Here is a 19,304-nt window from a genome sequence, read left to right on the forward strand (position 1 = left end):
GTTACAGAATAGAATGTAGTGTACTACCAGATAGAATGAATGTTACAGAATAGAATGTAGTGTACCACCAGATAGAATGTAGTGTACCACCAGATAGAATGTAGTGTACTACCAGATAGAATGTAGTGTACTACCAGATAGAATGTAGTGTACTACCAGATAGAATGTAGTGTACCACCAGATAGAATGTAGTGTACCACCAGATAGAATGTAGTGTACCACCAGATAGAATGTAGTGTACCACCAGATAGAATGTAGTGTACCACCAGATAGAATGTAGTGTACCACCAGATAGAATGTAGTGTACCACCAGATAGAATGTAGTGTACCACCAGATAGAATGTAGTGTACCACCAGATAGAATGTAGTGTACCACCAGATAGAATGTAGTGTACCACCAGATAGAATGTAGTGTACCACCAGATAGAATGTAGTGTACCACCAGATAGAATGTAGTGTACCACCAGATAGAATGTAGTGTACCACCAGATAGAATGTAGTGTACCACCAGATAGAATGTAGTGTACCACCAGATAGAATGTAGTGTACCACCAGATAGAATGTAGTGTACCACCAGATAGAATGTAGTGTACCACCAGATAGAATGTAGTGTACCACCAGATAGAATGTAGTGTACCACCAGATAGAATGCACAAGATACAAGGAGAACTCCGGTGATGTATTATCTTCCTTGACTCCAGGCCTACTTTTCTTAGGTAGACATTTTACAATACCTTCAAAGAAATGAGTGAAACCATACTACAGTAGCTGTATCTAAGAACTAGATAATGAACCTGTAGTAGTAGTAGTAGTGGTAGTGGTAGTAGTGGTGGTGATAGTGGTAGTAGTGGTGGTAGTAGTAGTAGAAGCGGTAGTAGTAGTGGTGGTGGTGATGGTAGTAGAAGCGGTAGTAGTAGCAGTAGTGGTGGTATTAGCGGTGGTGGTAGTGGTAGTGGTGGTGGTGATAGTGGTAGTAGTAGTAGTGGTGGTGGTGGTGATAGTGGTAGTAGTAGTAGTAGTAGTAGTAGTGGTAGTAGTAGTAGAAGCGGTAGTAGTAGTGGTGGTGGTGATGGTAGTAGAAGCGGTAGTAGTAGCAGTAGTGGTTGTATTAGCGGTGGTGGTGGTGGTAGTGGTGTTAGTAGCAGTAGTGGTAGTAGTAGTGGCGGTAGTGGCAGTAGTGGTAGTAGTAGTGGTGGTAGTAGTGGTGGTGGTGGTGGTAGTAGTATTTGTGATAGTAGTATTTGTGCTAGTAGTGGTGGTAGTAGTATTTGTGGTAGTAGTAGTGGTGGTAGTGGTAGTAGTAGTGGTGGTGGTGGTGGTAGTAGTGGTAGTGGTGGTGGTAGTAGTATTTGTGCTAGTAGTGGTGGTAGTAGTATTTGTGATAGTAGTAGTGGTGGTAGTGGTAGTAGTGGTGGTGGTGGTGGTGGTAGTAGTGGTAGTGGTGGTGGTAGTAGTATTTGTGCTAGTAGTGGTGGTAGTAGTATTTGTGGTAGTAGTAGTGGTAGTAGTATTTGTGGTAGTAATAGTGGTGGTAGTAGTAGTAGTGGTGGTAGTGGTAGTAGTAGTAGTGGTGGTAGTGGTAGTAGTAGTGGTAGTGGTGAGCTCTAGCAGCAGTAGTTGTTTATTTATACCAAGATTGGAATTTGATTCATCATCACAAGCATCTTTATACAAGACAGACATTGATCCTGTACCTGTTTCCTGTGTAGTTGCAAGATGGCCCAGACAAACGGCTGGGGAGTGATGGTCAGCCATCGCTCTGGAGAGACAGAGGACACCTTCATTGCTGACCTGGTTGTCGGTCTCTGCACTGGACAGGTAGGCTACACCTCTTTTAAGATCAATACATAGATATTACTACTGGTGTGGCCTGGAAACCACAGCGTTGTTGGCTCAAACCTCTCCAGACAGACATTTGTTCTGTCCTTTAGTGATATTCTATTACATGTCATTACATTCAATGCAACTGCAAGCTCCCTCACCAAAGTTGTTCAGCGTCGGTTTTTCTCAGTTTTGCCCTTAGCTACAGCGAGTGTACCGATAACTTGGTATGCTGTGTTCCAGTGAACGGAAGTAACTGATATGCTGTGTTCCAGTGAACGTAGGTAACTGATATGCTGTGTTCCCTTCTCCAGATCAAGACCGGTGCTCCATGCAGGTCTGAGCGTCTGGCTAAGTACAACCAGCTGCTCAGGTGAGCCCCCCCCCCCGTCTTTAAACTCTATCTCAGCTGTATAAAATGCTGTCGCTAGGAAAACTACCATGTCATATGTTCTTCATTAGATATATCTCCATGACTTAAACGAGCTAGACTTGGCCCAAATATCACTCATCTCAATGTACAATTATCAAGGATAGTACTCGGTTGTTTTATGACTCTCTCTTTTAGCCGTTAAAATGGTTCAAGTGTTGAAACCTCAAACTGACTGACTTCCTTCCCTTCCATAGGATTGAGGAGGAGCTTGGCGACAAGGCTGTTTTCGCTGGCAAAAACTTCAGGCACCCAATCTAAGGAGGTTTTCTATCCTTGGGCCTTCTTGATTTCATCCTGCATACATACAGTACACACACACACACACACACACACACACATAAAAGCCACGCTAGGTCGCTCGCCCTGCCCTGTCCGGAGGGGGGAGATGGAACGGCAATGAAACCTAAGGTCCAAGTGTGTCCAGGAAACCCTAATCTAACTCTCACTGCAGTACACCAACCCGTCTTCTATGATTTGGCTCCTCAGTAGTGTCGGTCCTTTATTTGTGTTAGTGTAACGTTGTCGTGTGAAGACGAGAGTTTTTTTTGTTGTTGTCTGGCTTCTTGTGAGTTGTAGTGATTCTTGGTAGCCTCCTACTGAGTACTATTATTCTAGTGAAGAGCTACTTTTAAGTTTAGCACTGTGCTGTTATTGAGACAAGAGTATTGTATGTGCAATGTGTCGCCTCTGAAGAGAGGTTCCTGGTGTTGCTACTGTAAACGTTGGCAGAATTACAAGAAATAAACAATCTCCTATGAAACGGACCAGAGATGTCATTCGGTGTCCCTGTGTGCTTTCTTGTCACGAGAAAATGTATCTTAACTATTTTATATTGGCAATCCTGACATTTAATTTACTGCCATCAACCCACATTTTATTAGCCTCGTAATTACCAGGCTGATTACCGCTGTAGAGAAACAGGATCACATGACTTATGGATGATTGTACAAGGTTCATGTTTAATATCCTTTTGATTATTTACTAACTTTAGTGACGTGTCATGGATGAAGTCTTGAGACCTACAGTTGAAGTCGGAAGTTTACATACACTTAGATTGAAGTCATTAAAACTCGTTTTTCAACCACTCCACACATTTCTTGTTAACAAACTATAGTTTTGTCGGTTAGGACATCTACTTGGTGCATGACACAAGTAATTTTTCCAACAATTGTTTACAGACAGATTATTTCACTTAACTCACTGTATCACAATTCCAGTGGATCAGAAGTTAACATGCACTAAGTTAACTGTGCCTTTAAGTAGCTTGGAAAATTCCAGAAACTGATGTCATGGCTTTAGAAGCTTCTGGTAGGCTAATTGACATCATTTGAGCCAATTGGAGGTGTACCTGTAGATGTATTTCAAGGCCTACCTTCAAACTCAGTGCCTCTTTGCTTGACATCATGAGAAAATCAAAGAAAATCAGCCAAGACCTCAGAAAAACATTTTTAGACCTTCACAAGTCTGGTTCATCCTTGGGAGCAATTTCCAAACGCCTGAAGGTACCACGTTCATCTGTACAAACAAAAGTACGCAAGTATAAACACCATGGGACCATTAACACCGCTCAGGAAGGAGACGCGTTCTATCTCCTAGAGATGAACATACTGTGGTGCGAAAAGTGCAAATCAATCCCAGAACAACAGCAAAGGACCTTGTGAAGATGCTGGAGGAAACAGGTACAAAAGTATTTATATCCACAGTAAAACGAGTCCTATATCGACATAACCTGAAAGGCCGCTCAGCAAGGAAGAAGCCACTGCTCCAAAACCACCATAAAAAAGCCCGACTACGGTTTGCCACTGCACATGGGGACAAAGATCGTACTTTTTGGAGAAATGTCCTCTGGTCTGATGAAACAAAAATAGAACCGTTTGGCCATAATGACCATCGTTATGTTTGGAGGAAAAAGGGGGAGGCTTGCAAGCCAAAGAACACCATCCCAACCGTGAAGCACGGGGGTGGCAGCATCATGTTGTGGGGGTGCTTTGATGTAAGAGGGACTGGTGCACTTCACAAAATAGATGGCTTCATGAGGTAGGAAAATGATGTGGATATATTGAAGCAACATCTCAAGACATCAGTCAGGAATTTAAAGCTTGGTCACAAATGGGTCTTCCAAATGGACAATGACCCCAGGGTAGCCTAGTGGTTAGAGCGTTGGACTAGTAACTGGAAGGTTGCAAGTTCAAACCCCTGAGCTGACAAGGTACAAATATGTCGTTCTGCCTCTGAACAGGCTGTTAACCCACTGTTCCTAGGCCGTCGTTGAAATTAAGAATGAACTGACTTGCCTCGTTAAATAAAGGTAAAATAAATAAAAATACTTTGAAAGTTGTGGCAAAATGGCTTCAAGACAACAAAGTCAAGGTATTGGAGGGTCATCACAAAGCCCAGACCTCAATCTTTTAGAACATTTGTGGGCCTACAAACCTGACTCAGTTACACCAGCTCTGTCAGGAGGAATGGGCCAAAATTCACCCAACTTATTGTGGCAAGGTTGTGGAAGGCTACCCGAAACGTTTGACTCAAGTTAAAAAATTTAAAGGCAATGCTACCAAATACTAAATCTGACCCACTGGGAATGTGATGAAAGAAATAAAAGCTGAAATAAATCATTCTCTCTACTATTATTCTGACATTTCACATTCTTAAAATAAAGTGGTGGTCCTAAATGACCCGAAGACAGGGAATCTTTACTTGGATTAAATGTCAGGAATTGTGAAAAACTGAGTTTAAATGTATTTGGCTATGCTGTATGTAAACTTCAGACTTCAACTGTATATGAACTCCTGCTCATAAACGGCCCTAGCGGTTTCTATGTTGTGATGTAATTGGAACTGCCAGTGAGAGTCAGTAACATGAGCCGGCGCCGAGAGGGACAGGGACGCCATTTCTGGACGTAACAGGATCCAGCAGGGCAGAGATCCCTCTCTTGAAGGGCCTGTGAGTTCCAGACCTAGGTTCAACTATTATTTGAAAGATCTAATATTATATATGTGCTTGATTGAGCTTGCCTGGTACAATGGAATCAATGGAATAGTGCCAAAAATGGCTAACCCCGCCTATCTGGCCCTCCAGACAGGCTAAAGCAAACGCTCAATGTATTTGAAAGATTTAAAATACTATTTGAACCAAGCTCTGACATTTAATGTTGTAGGCCTACTGTCACATCTACTCCCGCTCCCCCTCTTCAGCGCTCGACGTCGCTAGTCTATTAACCACCGAACCTGGCAACCCATCATTACATACACCTGGCAACCCTTTTTACATGCACCTGGCAACTCTCATTACGCCCACCTGGCAACTCTCATTACGCACATCTGGCAACCCTCATTACGCACACCTGGCAACCCTCACGACACACACCTTGCAGCCCTCATTATACACACCTGGCAACCCTTATTACATGCACCTGGCAACCCTCATTACACCACCTGGCAACCCTCACGACACACACCTGGCAACCCTCATTACACCACCTGGCAACCCTCACGACACACACCTGGCAACCCTCTTTACGCACACCTTGCATCCCTCATTAAACACACCTGGCAACCATCATTTCACACACCTAGCAACCCTCCTTACGGACAACTGGTAACCCTCATTACACCACTTGGCAGCCCTCATTACACTACCTGGCAACCCTCATTAAATACACCTGGCAACCTTTATTTCACACATCTAGCAACTCACATAACTCACACCTGGCAACCCTCATTACGCACACCTGGCAACCCTCATTACGCACACATGGCAACCCTCATTACACACACCTGGCAACCCTCATTACGCACACCTGGCAACCCTCATTACACACACCTGGCAACCCTCATTACACACACCTGGCAACCCTCATTACACACACCTGGACTCCATCACAACCCTGATTACTCCCCCTTTATCTAGCATCACTCTTCAGGCAGCGTTGGTTATGTTTCCTTCTCTAACGGTTCGCTTGTTATTTTATAGGTCTACATTCATTATTATTAAACTACCTGACTCCCTGCGTCAACGTTACAGAATACAGCCTCAACAAATGGAAGCAGCAGTTAATCAGGACATCTCCTAGATGGTCAGCCAACAGGGACACCTACTTCGCCAACACCACGACTAACTGGCAGAACTGGGGACGGCTACGGATGAGGTCCTCTGTGTTCTTCAACCTCTCGACATTCCCCAGAGGGGCGTCAACTCCAACATGCGGAGGATTCTCTACCACAAGTCGAGCCAGCACCTCAGCCCATCCAACAGTCCGCCCAGGTCAGCGATGCCCATTTATCCCTCCCGGACAAATAGGACAGGTCACAATCCAAATGCCGTGGCTTCCTACTCCAGTGCTCCCTCTATTTCACGTTGCACACTGTCGACTCGTGTTCAGTATGTACTCAGGTAAAACTCCTTCCCTGTGCCTCTGCGTCCCTGGTCTCATCTGTCCATTGATTTCGTCACTGATCTCCCCTCCGACGGATTCACCACCATTTTGGTGGTTGTCGACAGATTCTCAATCATGCAGTTTCATCCCTGTCTCTGGTCTCCCTACCGTTCTCCAGGTCACTGAGGCACTGTTCCAGCAGGTCTTCCGGAGGATATCGTGGCCTCCAATTCACATCGCGTGTACGAAGGAAGGCTTTCATTGAAAAGGTGGGGGTCACGGTCAGCCTCACTTCCGGGTATTGTTCTCAATCAAACGGGCAGGTGGATAGGATGAACCAGGAGCTGGGGAGGTTCCTGAGGAGTCACTGCCAGGACCGACCGGGGGAGTGGGCCCGATTCCTTCCTTGGGCTGAATAAGCCTAGAATTCATTGCATCACTCTTCCACCGGGCTGACTCCTTCCCAATGTATTCTGGGGTTATCAGCTGACCCTGGCTCCGTGACCCCAAGCCAGACCAAAGCTCCTGCGGTGGACGAGTGGTTCAGGCGCGCAGAAGAGGTATGGAACGATGCACAGGTGAGACTCGCTGTCAGAAAGAGCAGGCGGATCGCCACCGCAGTGGAGCTCCCGTGTTCCATCCTGCTGACCGCGTTTCCACCAGGAAACTGCCGCTCTGCCTGATCTGAAGAAGCAGAGTCCTGGGTTTGTGGGCCAGTCTAGGTCCTTCTGGAGGGTAAACGAGGCAACTTGCAGAGTACAGCTCCCCACCAACTACCGGATCTCACCCTCTTTTCATGTTTCCCTCCTCAGGCCGGTGGTTTCTTGTCCCCTGGCGGTTCATTCCTTTGGGGAACTTTAAGGAATTGCCTGGCACCATTGTTTAGCTGTCTACAGTTAATTATCCTTCTAGGTTATGGGTATAACACAAGGCACACACAGTCAACACGTTAATTCTGTATTTTAGAAACTGCAGACATTCATAGATGCTATTTATCTGTATTATTAAGCAATAATGTAATGCAATACTGTGAAAATACATCAAGTATACTGTATATATCAACCATAAATATACTAGTATGTGTTATACTTCCAATATATACAGTGCCTTCGGGAAGTATACAGACATTTTTCCACATTTTGTTACGTTACAGCCTTATTCTAAAATGGATTAAGTTATTTTTCCTCCCTAATCAATCTACACACAATACCCCATGACGACAAAGCAAAAACAGTTAAAAAAATAATAATTGTGCAAACGTATTAAAAAACATACCTTATGGCCTCCCGGGTGGCGCAGTGGTTAAGGGCGCTGTACTGCAGCGCCAGCTGTGCCATCAGAGTCCTGGGTTCGCGCCCAGGCTCTGTCGTAACCGGCCGCGACCGGGAGGTCCGTGGGGCGACGCACAATTGGCCTAGCGTCGCCCGGGTTAGGGAGGGCTTGGTCGGTAGGGGTGTCCTTGTCTCATCGCGCACCAGCGACTCCTGTGGCGGGCTGGGCGCAGTGTACGCTAGCCAAGGTGGCCAGGTGCACGGTGTTTCCTCCGGCGCATTGGTGCGGCTGGCTTCCGGGTTGGATGTGCGCTGTGTTAAAGAAGCAGCGGCTTGGTTGGTTGTGTATCGGAGGACGCATGACTTTCAAACTTCGTCTCTCCCGAGCCCGTACGGGAGTTGTAGCGATGAGACAAGATAGTAGCTACTACAACAATTGGATACTACGAAATTGGGGAGAAAAAGGGGTAAAAAAATATATATTTAAAAAAACATACCTTATTTACATAAGTAAGTAAGTATTCAGACCGTTTGCTATGAGACTGAAAATTGAGCTCAGGTGCATCCTGTTTCCATTGATCAATCTTGAGATGTTTCGACAACTTGATTGGAGTCCACCTGTGGTAAATTCTATTGATTGGACATGATTTGGAAAGGCACACACCTGTCTATATAAGGTCCCACAGTTGATGGTGCACGTCAGAGCAAAAACCAAGCCATGAGGACAAAGGAATTGTCCGTACAGCTCCAAGACAGGATTGTGTCAAGGCACAGATCTGGGGAAGGGTACCAAAAATGTCTGCATCATTGAAGGTCCCCAAGAACACAGTGACCTCCATCATTCTTAAGTGGAAAAAGTTTGGAACCACCAAGACTCTTCCTAGAGCTGGCCACCCGACTGAGCAATCAGGGGACAAGGGCCTTGGTCAGAGAGGTGACCAAGATCCTGATGGTCACTCTTACAGAGCTCTAGAGTTCCTCTGTGGAGATGGAAGAACCTTCCAGAAGTACAACCATCTCTGCAGCACTCCACCAATCAGGCCTTTATGGTAGAGTGGCCAGACAGAAGCAACTCCTCAGCAGGAGGAGGAAATCTGGCACCATCCCTAATGTGAAGCATGGTGGTGGCAGCATCATGCTGTGGGATGTTTTTCAGCGGCAGGGACTGGGAGACTAGTCAGGATCGGTGCAAAGTACAGAGATCCTTGATGAAAACTTGCTCCAGCGCGCTCAGGAGCTCAGACTGGAGCGAAGGTTCACCTTCCAACAGGACAACGACCCTAAGCACACAGCCAAGACAACACAGGAGTGGCTTTGGGACAAGTCTCTGAATGTCTTTGAGTGGCCCATCCAGAGCAGTGTAACGTAACAAAATGTGGAAAAAGTCAAGGGGTCTGAATACTTTCCAAATGCACTGTACTTTTTATTTTTTTTATTTAACATTCATTTAACTAGGCAAGTCAGTTAAGAACAATTTCTTATTTACAATCACGGCCTACACTGGCCAATCACGGCCTACACTGACCAATCACGGCCTACACTGGCCAATCACGGCCTACACTGGCCAATCACGGCCTACACTGGCCAAACCCGGCCTACACTGGCCAATCACGGTCTACACTGGCCAATCACGGCCTACGCTGGCCAAACCCAGCCTACGCTGGCCAAACCCGGCCTACACTGGCCAATCACGGCCTACACTGGCCAAACCCGGCCTACACTGGCCAATCACGGCCTACGCTGGCCAATCACGGCCTACACCGGCCAAACCCGGACGACGTTGGACTTCCAATCACGGCCGGTTGTGATACAGCCTGGATTCAAACCAGGGTGTCTGTAGTGATGCCTCGTGCACTGAGATGCAGTGCCTTAGACCGCTACGCCACAACCAGCAGTGATTGGGAGTCCCATAGGGCGGCGCACAATTGGTCCAGTGTCGTCCGGGTTACGGTTTTGGCCTGGGTAGGCCGTCATTGTAAATAAGAATTTGTTCTTAACTGACTTGCCTGGTTAGGTTAAATATTATATATATATATTTTAAATACTTCCAGTATATACGTCTCATTCTTCCAGTATACATGACTCATAGTGAATTATTGCAATCAACTGCATTTCTGTAAGGAAATGGGTCTTACTGATGCCTTTTGCCAAACTGATATGAAAAGGGTAGAATTTGGGGAAAATCAGAATGACCTTGGTCATAACCCTGACCAAGCCCTGACCAAGCCCTGGCCAAGCCCTGGTCAAGCCCTGGCCAAGCCCTGGCCAAGCCCTGACCAAGCCCTGGTCAAGCCCTGGCCAAGCCCTGGCCATGCCCTGACAAAGCCCTGGTCAAGCCCTGACCAAGCCCTGACCAAGCCCTGGCCAAGCCCTGGCCAAGCCCTGGTCAAGCCCTGACCAAGCCCTGGTCAAGCCCTGACCAAGCCCTGACCAAGCCCTGGTCAAGCCCTGGTCAAGCCCTGACCAAACCCTGGCCAAGCCCTGGCCAAGCCCTGACCAAGCCCTGTCCAAGCCCTGGTCAAGCCCTGACCAAGCCCTGGTCAAGCCCTGACCAAGCCCTGACCAAGCCCTGGCCAAGCCCTGACCAAGCCCTGGTCAAGCCCTGGTCAAGCCCTGACCAAGCCCTGTCCAAGCCCTGACCAAGCCCTGACCAAGCCCTGGTCAAGCCCTGACCAAGCCCTGGTCAAGCCCTGACCAAGCCCTGACCAAGCCCTGGTCAAGCCCTGACCAAGCCCTGACCAAGCCCTGACCAAGCCCTGGTCAAGCCCTGACCAAGCCCTGTCCAAGCCCTGGCCAAGCCCTGACCAAGCCCTGGTCAAGCCCTGACCAACTCCTTCCTTGTTAGAGTGCTGCACTTCCACCTCTTTTCTTGGGATCATACTCCACCTGGTGGTTACTGCTGTGAACCCCTACTATGTTCCTACTACTGATTCACATCAGATGTAATGCTTTGAGGTGCTTCTACACCTGGTGGTTACTGCTGTGAACCCCTACTATGTTCCTACTACTGATTCACATCAGATGTAATGCTTTGAGGTGCTTCTACACCTGGTGGTTACTGCTGTGAACCCCTACTATGTTCCTACTACTGATTCACATCATATGTAATGCTTTGAGGTGCTTCTAGCCTGGTGGTTACTGCTGTGAACCCCTACTATGTTCCTACTACTGATTCACATCAGATGTAATGCTTTGAGGTGCTTCTACACCTGGTGGTTACTGCTGTGAACCCCTACTATGTTCCTACTACTGATTCACATCAGATGTAATGCTTTGAGGTGCTTCTAGCCTGGTGGTTACTGCTGTGAACCCCTACTATGTTCCTACTACTACTGATTCACATCAGATGTAATGCTTTGAGGTGCTTCTAGCCTGGTGGTTACTGCTGTGAACCCCTACTATGTTCCTACTACTGATTCACATCAGATGTAATGCTTTGCAGGTGCTTCTAGCCTGGTGGTTACTGCTGTGAACCCCTACTATGTTCCTACTACTGATTCACATCAGATGTAATGCTTTGAGGTGCTTCTAGCCTAGTGGTTACTGCTGTGAACCCCTACTATGTTCCTACTACTACTGATTCACATCAGATGTAATGCTTTGAGGTGCTTCTAGCCTGGTGGTTACTGCTGTGAACCCCTACTATGTTCCTACTACTGATTCACATCAGATGTAATGCTTTGCAGGTGCTTCTACACCTGCATTGCTTGCTGTTTGGGGTTTTAGGCTGGGTTTCTGTACAGCACTTTGAGATATCAGCTGATGTACGAAGGGCTATATAAATACATTTGATTTGATTTGATTTGATTTTGAGGCCTCTCTTTTTCCTCATTTAGATGTGTTGTGGTTTCCAACTTGACCGTTATAAAGTACACTACATCACCAACAGTATGTGGACACCCCTTTCAAATGGGGTGTCCGCTATTTCAGCCAGACCCGTTGCTGACAGGTACTATTCCTAGGTCATCATTATCAATAAGAATGTGTTCTTAACTGACTTGCCTAGTTAAATTAAAAATGTAATAAAAAAATGGAGTATGTGCTCACACACACAAATCCCAGAGGAGTCTCTCAAATAGAATCAATCTATTCAACTAACATCTCCAGATGACAGAGATGACAGAGATGACAGAGTCCACTCTGTAACAGCCTCCACCACTCTTCTGGGAAGGCTTTCCACTAGATGTTGGAACACTGCTGCTATAACATTCTCCACTCTTCTGGGAAGGCTTTCCACTAGATGTTGGAACATTGTTGCAGGGGACTTGCTTCCATTCAGCCACAAGAGCATTAGTGAGGTCAGGTACTGATGTTGGGCGATTAGGCCTGGCTCGCAGTCGGCGTTCAAATTCATCACAAACATGTTTGATGGAGTTGAGGTCAGGGATCTTTGCAGGCCAGTCAAGTTCTTCCACATCGATCTCGACAAACCATTTCTGTATGGACCTCGCTTTGTGCACAGGGGGCATTGTCATGTTGAAACAGGAAAAGGACTTCCCCAAACTTTTTTCCACAAAATTAGAAGCACAGAATCATCTAGAAGCACAGAATCATTTAGAATGTCATTATATGCTGTAGCATTAAGATGTTAAGATGTCTCTTCACTAGAACTAAGGGTACCGAACCGTGAAAAACAGCCCCAGACCATTTGTATTTGTATTTATCATGGATCCCCATTAGCTGCTGCACAATGCAGAACACAATGTGTGCCCTCAGGCCCCTACTCCACCACTACCACATATCTACAGTACAAAGTCCATGTGTACATGTGTGTATAGTGCGTATGTTATCGTGTGTGTGTGTATTGCATGTGTCTGTGGCTATGTTTGTGTTACTTCACAGTCCCCGCTGTTCCCTAAGGTGTATTTGTATCTGTTTTTTAAATCTAATTTTACTGCTTGCATCAGTTACTTGATGTGGAATAGAGTTCCATGTAGTCATGGCTTTATGTAGTACTGTGAGCCTCCCATAGTCTGTTCTGGACTTGGGGACTGTGAAGAGACCTCTGGTGGCATGTCTTGTGGGGTATGCATGGGTGTCAGAGCTGTGCGCCAGTAGTTTAGACAGACAGCTCGGTGCATTCAACATGTCAATACCTCTCACAAATACAAGTAGTGATGATGTCCATCTCTCCTCCACTTTGAGCCAGAAGAGATTGACATTCATAGTATTAATATTAGCTCTCTGTGCACATTCACGGGCCGGTCGTGCTGCCCTGTTCTGAGCCCATGCTCAGAACTAAGTAATTTCAGTCGCTGTGGTAGCTTACATGTATAGTGTTGAGTCATCTGCATACATAGACATACTGTCATTAGTAAAGATTGAAAAAAAGGAAGGGGCCTAGACAGCTGCCCTGGGGAATTCCAGATTCTACCAGGATTATGTTGGAGAGGCTTTCATTAAAGAACACCCTCTGTGTTCTGTTAGACCGGTAACTCTTTATCCACAATATAGCAGGGGATGTAAAGCCATAACACATACGTTTTTCCAGCCTCAGACTATGATCGATAATGTCAAAAGCCGCACTGAAGTCTAACAAAACAGCCCCCACAATCTTTTCATCATCAATTTCTCTCAGCCAATCATCAATCATTTGTTCTGTGCATGTTGAATGTCCTTCCCTATAAGCATGCTGATTGGTCGACTATGGGGCTTTACTATTCTTAGGTAGTGGAATGACTTTTGCTTCCCTCCAAGCCTGGGGGCACATGCTTCCTAGTAGGCTTAAAAATTGGGCAAATAGGAGTGGCAATATCATCCCCAATATCATCCTCAGTCATTTTCCATCCAAGTTGTCAGACCCCGGTGGCTTGTCATTGTTGATAGACAACAATCATTTTTTCACCTCTTCCACACTCACTTTACTGAATTCAAAATTCCAATGCTTGTCTTTCATAATTTGGTCAGATATAATTGGATGTGTAGTGTCAGCGTTCGTTGCTGGCATGTCATGCCTAAATGTGCTAATCTTGCCAATTAACAAAATCGTTAAAGTAGTTGGCAATATCAGTTGGTTTTACAATGAATGAGCCATCCGATTCAATGAATGATGGAGGTGAGTTTGCCTTTTTTTCCCAAAAAATGTATTTAATGTTTTCTTTTCAAAACTTTTTAACCATCATTCTTCATGTAATTTATCTTTGTTTCCTAGTATAGTTTCTTCTTCTTTCAGTCACATGATATTTCAATTTGCAATACGTTTGCCAATTGGTTGCGCAGCCAGACTTATTTGCCATTCCTTTTTCCTCCTCCAACCAAACTTTACAGTTTGCATTGAGACACTATGCATTGAGGCAGGTAGCGTTCTCCTGGCATTCGCCAAACCCAGATTCGGCTGTCGGACTGCTAGATGGTGAAGCGGGATTCATCACTCCAGAGAATGCGTTTCCACTGCTCCAGAATCCAATGGCGGAGAGCTTTAAACCAGTCCAGCTGACGCTTGGCATTGCACATGTTGATCTAAGGCTTGAGTTTGAGTTTATTTTATTTTTACAGGGACAGTGCACATTAATCAACGTTTCAGTAAAAGTGACGGTTTTAGCCAGCCGGCTACTTTTCAACCGCAGTCCCTGAGCAGGTTTTTAATTACAATACAGACAATCATTGAGCAGTGAGCACACGCAGAGCAACATAGGACAAGCAAGGCACAGCATACAGACAGAGCAATATAGCACAAAAAGCAACAAGACAAAATCCATTAAAAGCAACAAAGTGTTTCCACACCTCACAAGCTACAGACAACAGACATCATACGGCAGTGTAAGGCAGTGTATTCCATACATGGGAAGCCTTCACAGAGAAAGCGGATTTACTAAAGGTGCTTTTCCTTAAGGGAACTATATAGTCACCTCTCATGGCAGACCTAGTGGATCTGCTTCCATAGATTTGGGTTTTCTGTTTAACAAAAGTACTAAGTGCAGGGGGAGCCAGGCCATTTAGGATCTTGAATACAAGACATGCGTCGGAATATTGCACAAGATTTTCCCAACTCAGGAGCTCATGCTTTCTGAGGATGTAATGGGGATGATGGCTATTGGGCTTCCTATCAAGCACTTTGAGAGCCTGTTTGTAGACAAACTGAATGGGTTTTAATGTTGTACGGCAAGCTTGGACCCAACTAAAGCAGTATGTTAAGTGGGGGAGTATCATAGATTTGAAGTACAGTTTTGCTACCTCTGTAGTCAAACAATTTCGTATAAATCGGAAATGAGCTAGGTTGAATTTTGGTTATTTGAATGACCTTTTTCACCTGCTTTTTAAAAGAGAGGTTGGAATCAAGTATGATGCCAAGGTACTTAAAATCAGATACCACCTGGAGCTTCTCCCCTGACATATAGACATCTGGCTCAGTAGCATCTGTTGCCCTCTTTGTGAAGAACATGCAGACAGTTTTTTTCACATTGAGATGCAAACACGAGTCACTGAGTCACTTTGTAACCTAGACCATTACAGTAGTGAGTTCTTGTGCAGCTTGTTGTTTGCTCTTTGCATCCACATATATCACTGTATCATCTGCATACATTTGAACTTCAGACCCAGTACAGACAGAAGGCAGATCATTAATGTACAGGCTGAACAGGAGGGGCCCCAGTATTGACCCTTGGGGCACGCCCACATCATAGCTAAGAGTGGGCGACAGCTCATTGCTCACTGACACACTGAGTTCTGCCTTCAAGGTATGATTTCATCCATCTCAGGGCATCGAGGGAAAAGTTGAACTTGGACAATTTTGTGATGAGAATCTCATGGTTAACAGTATCAAATCCTTCCTTAGGTCCAGAAACACAGCCCCCTTTGTCCATCTTGGACTTCACATTTCAGAAGAAAGCAGTTGGCCATTTCTGTGGAGTGTTTCGCTTTGAAGCCAAACTGCATGGAGTGTAATGTGAAGGGGCTGTTGTTGAGGTGGGCAATCAGTTGTTCTGCTACACACTTTTCAACAACCTTTGACACCACAGGTAGTATACTAATGGGCCTGTAGTTACTCACGTCAGCAGGGTCACCCGATTTAAAGATGGCCGTTTTTATGGCCGACTTCCATACCCTTGGAAACACCCCCAGAACAATAGATGTGTTGGTGACCTTAGTAATGGGGCCAATGAGTGACTCGTTGTAGTTTTTTAAGAAAGGTAGAGTCCAGCCCAAACACATCTTTGGCTTTAGAGTTCTTTAGTGAGCTAATCACCTTGTTCACCTTTGACTCAGAAACCTTCCTTATGATGAAGACAGGTTGAGCGTCATTTACTAGCACTGAGCCCAAGAAACTAGTAGAGGGGTTCTGTCCTGTGTCAGTACCCTGACAGAGTCAATAAAGTAGGAATTGAAGGCTATTGCTATCTCGACTGCATCCTGTGTTAGACTGTTATTCACCATGATTTCTAGTCTTTTTGCAGTGTTACTATGGTCTTTCCCTGTTCCCTGTCCCTTTCCCTGTTAACTTTTTTAGATTCTCCCAGATCAGTTTAGAATTTCCCTTCACCAATTATGTTAATAAAAACGTTTGCCTTGGCCTGTCTGATTTCTTTCATCACCTTATTTCTCAACATGGTAAACCTACGTCTGTCATGCTCTAATTTGGATTTTAGGGCTGTTTTTAGAGCATAATCTCGTTCTTTCATCAATTTCCAGATTTCTCCATTTAGACAAGGAAGAGGCCAGGTTTGGATTTTATTTTCTTTAGGAAACCATTTATTGTAGTCTGGATTGTGGATAGACAAACTTGACTATCAGCTTCCACATCTGTATAGGACAAGAGATCATTCCAGTTAATTCCCTTAATTGCAGTTTCAAAATAATTAATTCACTCTTAGGTATTCTCTTAGGTATTCTGAGCTAATCAGGCTTTCTAACAGTAGAGGTTCAACCTGTTCTTAGAAAGCTTTCTGACTATTAAGTGTCCGATTATGATCAGACAGCCCAGTAAACATATTGAATGATTTAGTCATTCTCTCTGGTTTATTACTGAACACCAAATCAATCTGTGTTTTAGCCGCTTGTGTGCGGCTGTCATGAAACTGCCAACAAACAGTTATTGTGCTGACGTTGCTTCCAGAGGCAGTTTGGAACTCGGTAGTGAGTGCTGCAACCGAGTACAGACAATATTTACAAGCTACCTGTTTCAGCACTCAGCAGTCCCTTTCTGTGATTTTGTGTGTTTTACCACTTTGTGTATGAGCCGTTGTTGCTCCAAGATGATTTCACTTCACAATAACAGCACTCACAGTTGACCAGGGCAGCTCTAGCAGGGCAGAAATTTGACCAACTGAGTTGTTGGAAAGGTGGCATCCTATGACGGTGCCCCGTTGAAAGTCACTGAGCTCTTCAGTAAGGCCATTCTACTGTCAATGTTTGTCAATGGAGATTGTAAAGCTGTGTGCTCGATTGTATACACCAGTCAGCAGCGGGTGTGGCTGAAATAGCTGAATCCACTAATTTGAAGGGGTGTCCACATACTTATGTATATAACGTGTATGTCCAAATCAAAGTGAGAGATTGTTCGGGTTCTACAAAATGTGTCATATTTTGTGGACATACCAATGGACAGACATTGGGCCTAACATAAATGGTTCTGGTTTGCTGAGAACATAGATATATAATCTGATTATATACCTATGGCCGAGATTACAAAAGTTATAATGGCAATTAAAACGCCACCGAAACCATGGCTTTTGCTTTCCACTAGATCTTTGGTTGGGTGATACCCATTTATTGTACTAGATGTAAAATATAAACAGCATACAGGTTGCTAGCTACCTTGCATATAAATGGGTTTACTGTCTTGACTTATGGGCTTAAAAAAGCACCCTTACGAAGATGGTATTCTGTTTTTGTGTGTGTAATGTACCTGTACTAGAACTAGGCCTGTACCCTAACAGGCAGGTTGCAAGATCAAATCCCTGAGCTAACCGGGTAGAGAAAAAAAAGAAAATAAAAAGTTCAGTTGTTCTGCCCCTGAACAAGGCAGCTAACCCACTGTTCCTAGACCAGCTAACCCACTTTTCCTAGACCAGCTAACCCACTGTTCCTAGACCAGCTAACCCACTGTTCCTAGACCAGCTAACCCACTGTTCCTAGACCAGCTAACCCACTGTTCCTAGACCAGCTAACCCACTGTTCCTAGACCAGCTAACCCACTGTTCCTAGACCAGCTAACCCACTGTTCCTAGACCAGCTAACCCACTGTTCCTAGGCATCATTGAACATAAGAATATGTTCTTAACTGACTTGCCTAGTTAAATAAAGATAAAATCGATTGTGACAAATAAATACGTTTATCAGCCAAGTTGCTCTTTTGGTTAATGAATAGGTTTTATATATTGGCTAGTCAATAAATGTTGCTACCTTACTTAGCGTAGAATAAATATCTTATGCAGAGCCGTGTTCGGGTCCATTTGGGTCTATCAGCTGTAATTACATAGACCGGAGACCAGATGACAGGTCCCGGGTCAGGTCTCTGTTATTTGGGATCGGGTGGACCCGTGAAAAACTCGGGTGGTCACGTTATTGGAGTTTCTAATTTCTTCTACAGTAGGTGGCAGTAATTTACCAGTAGATGGAATAAGTATCTCCACATCCGAAAATGAAGAAGAGAAGGTGTCACGCTTAGTACACCTCTCAAAGATACCGGTTCCTTCTGCTAGTTGTACTCTCACACACTGTGCCTCTTTAGCCAACTGAAGAGAAAATACCCCGACACCGATTACTCCCTACGACATCATTTTATCACAGAATTAATATCAAACGTGGTCAGTTTCGTTTTTAATTAAAAACATCCCACAGTGGCTCGCTAGCTAGGCTAGCTACTCCTGTATTAGCAGCAGCAGCACTTGGCTAGCTAGCTAGCTGGCTGAATTATTGTTACTTGTTGTTGCAGTCACATCTCAAACAAATCACAGATGTAGAACAAGCTCTTCAAGGGTAAGTGTTGCAATAGCTGTGGCTATCTAAATTATACTCCTGCTTTTGATGGCCATGAATAATAAAAAAAAGGGCGTAATGTCATAAAAATAAGGTACCTTAGCTAGTTAGCAATTTTTTTATTATTTAATTTTTTAGCTTTTATCACGTATTAGCTGGATTGGGGTGTCGTTGGTGACGATGACAACGAACTGTTTAATCAAGTCGACAGTTTGCTAACAGTTTGCTAGTGAACATAACGTTAGCTAGCCATCAATCAAAGGCAATGATTGCCTTGAGATTTTCGGATGATCCCATGCTATTGTCACACTGACGATTAGCTAACGTTACCTCAATCACAAATGTTATCTCTAACCTAGTCAGTACAGTTAGCTAACGTTGCAAATTCAACTCCACCAGAGACAGGCTAACGTTAGCAACTGCTGGTAGCTAGCTAGCTAACCATATGCTGCACCTGCCAGTTGTTAGCTAACAAGCAAGCTAG

General features: G+C 44.9%; 2 protein-coding genes across 3 annotated transcripts in view; both read left to right on the top strand.

The window, feature by feature from the left end:
• Positions 1–3,030, top strand: part of LOC139416947 (enolase 1a, (alpha)) — a 29,068-nt gene extending 26,038 nt beyond the window's left edge. For both annotated transcript variants that reach the window (XM_071166134.1, XM_071166135.1), the window contains exons 10-12: positions 1,710–1,818; positions 2,136–2,194; positions 2,449–3,030. In XM_071166134.1, coding sequence (XP_071022235.1) covers positions 1,710–1,818; positions 2,136–2,194; positions 2,449–2,512 — 232 coding nt within the window. In that variant the 3' untranslated portion in view covers positions 2,513–3,030. The remainder of the gene's footprint in view (positions 1–1,709; positions 1,819–2,135; positions 2,195–2,448) is intronic.
• Positions 3,031–18,543: 15,513 nt separating this feature from the next.
• LOC139416950 (arginine-glutamic acid dipeptide (RE) repeats a) overlaps positions 18,544–19,304 on the top strand; it is a 347,908-nt gene continuing 347,147 nt past the window's right edge. The window contains exon 1 of the mRNA XM_071166149.1: positions 18,544–18,820. The gene's annotated coding sequence lies outside the window, so the exon portion shown is untranslated. The remainder of the gene's footprint in view (positions 18,821–19,304) is intronic.

The sequence above is a fragment of the Oncorhynchus clarkii genome, chromosome 9 (assembly GCF_045791955.1).
Source record: "Oncorhynchus clarkii lewisi isolate Uvic-CL-2024 chromosome 9, UVic_Ocla_1.0, whole genome shotgun sequence".
NCBI lineage: Eukaryota > Metazoa > Chordata > Actinopteri > Salmoniformes > Salmonidae > Oncorhynchus > Oncorhynchus clarkii.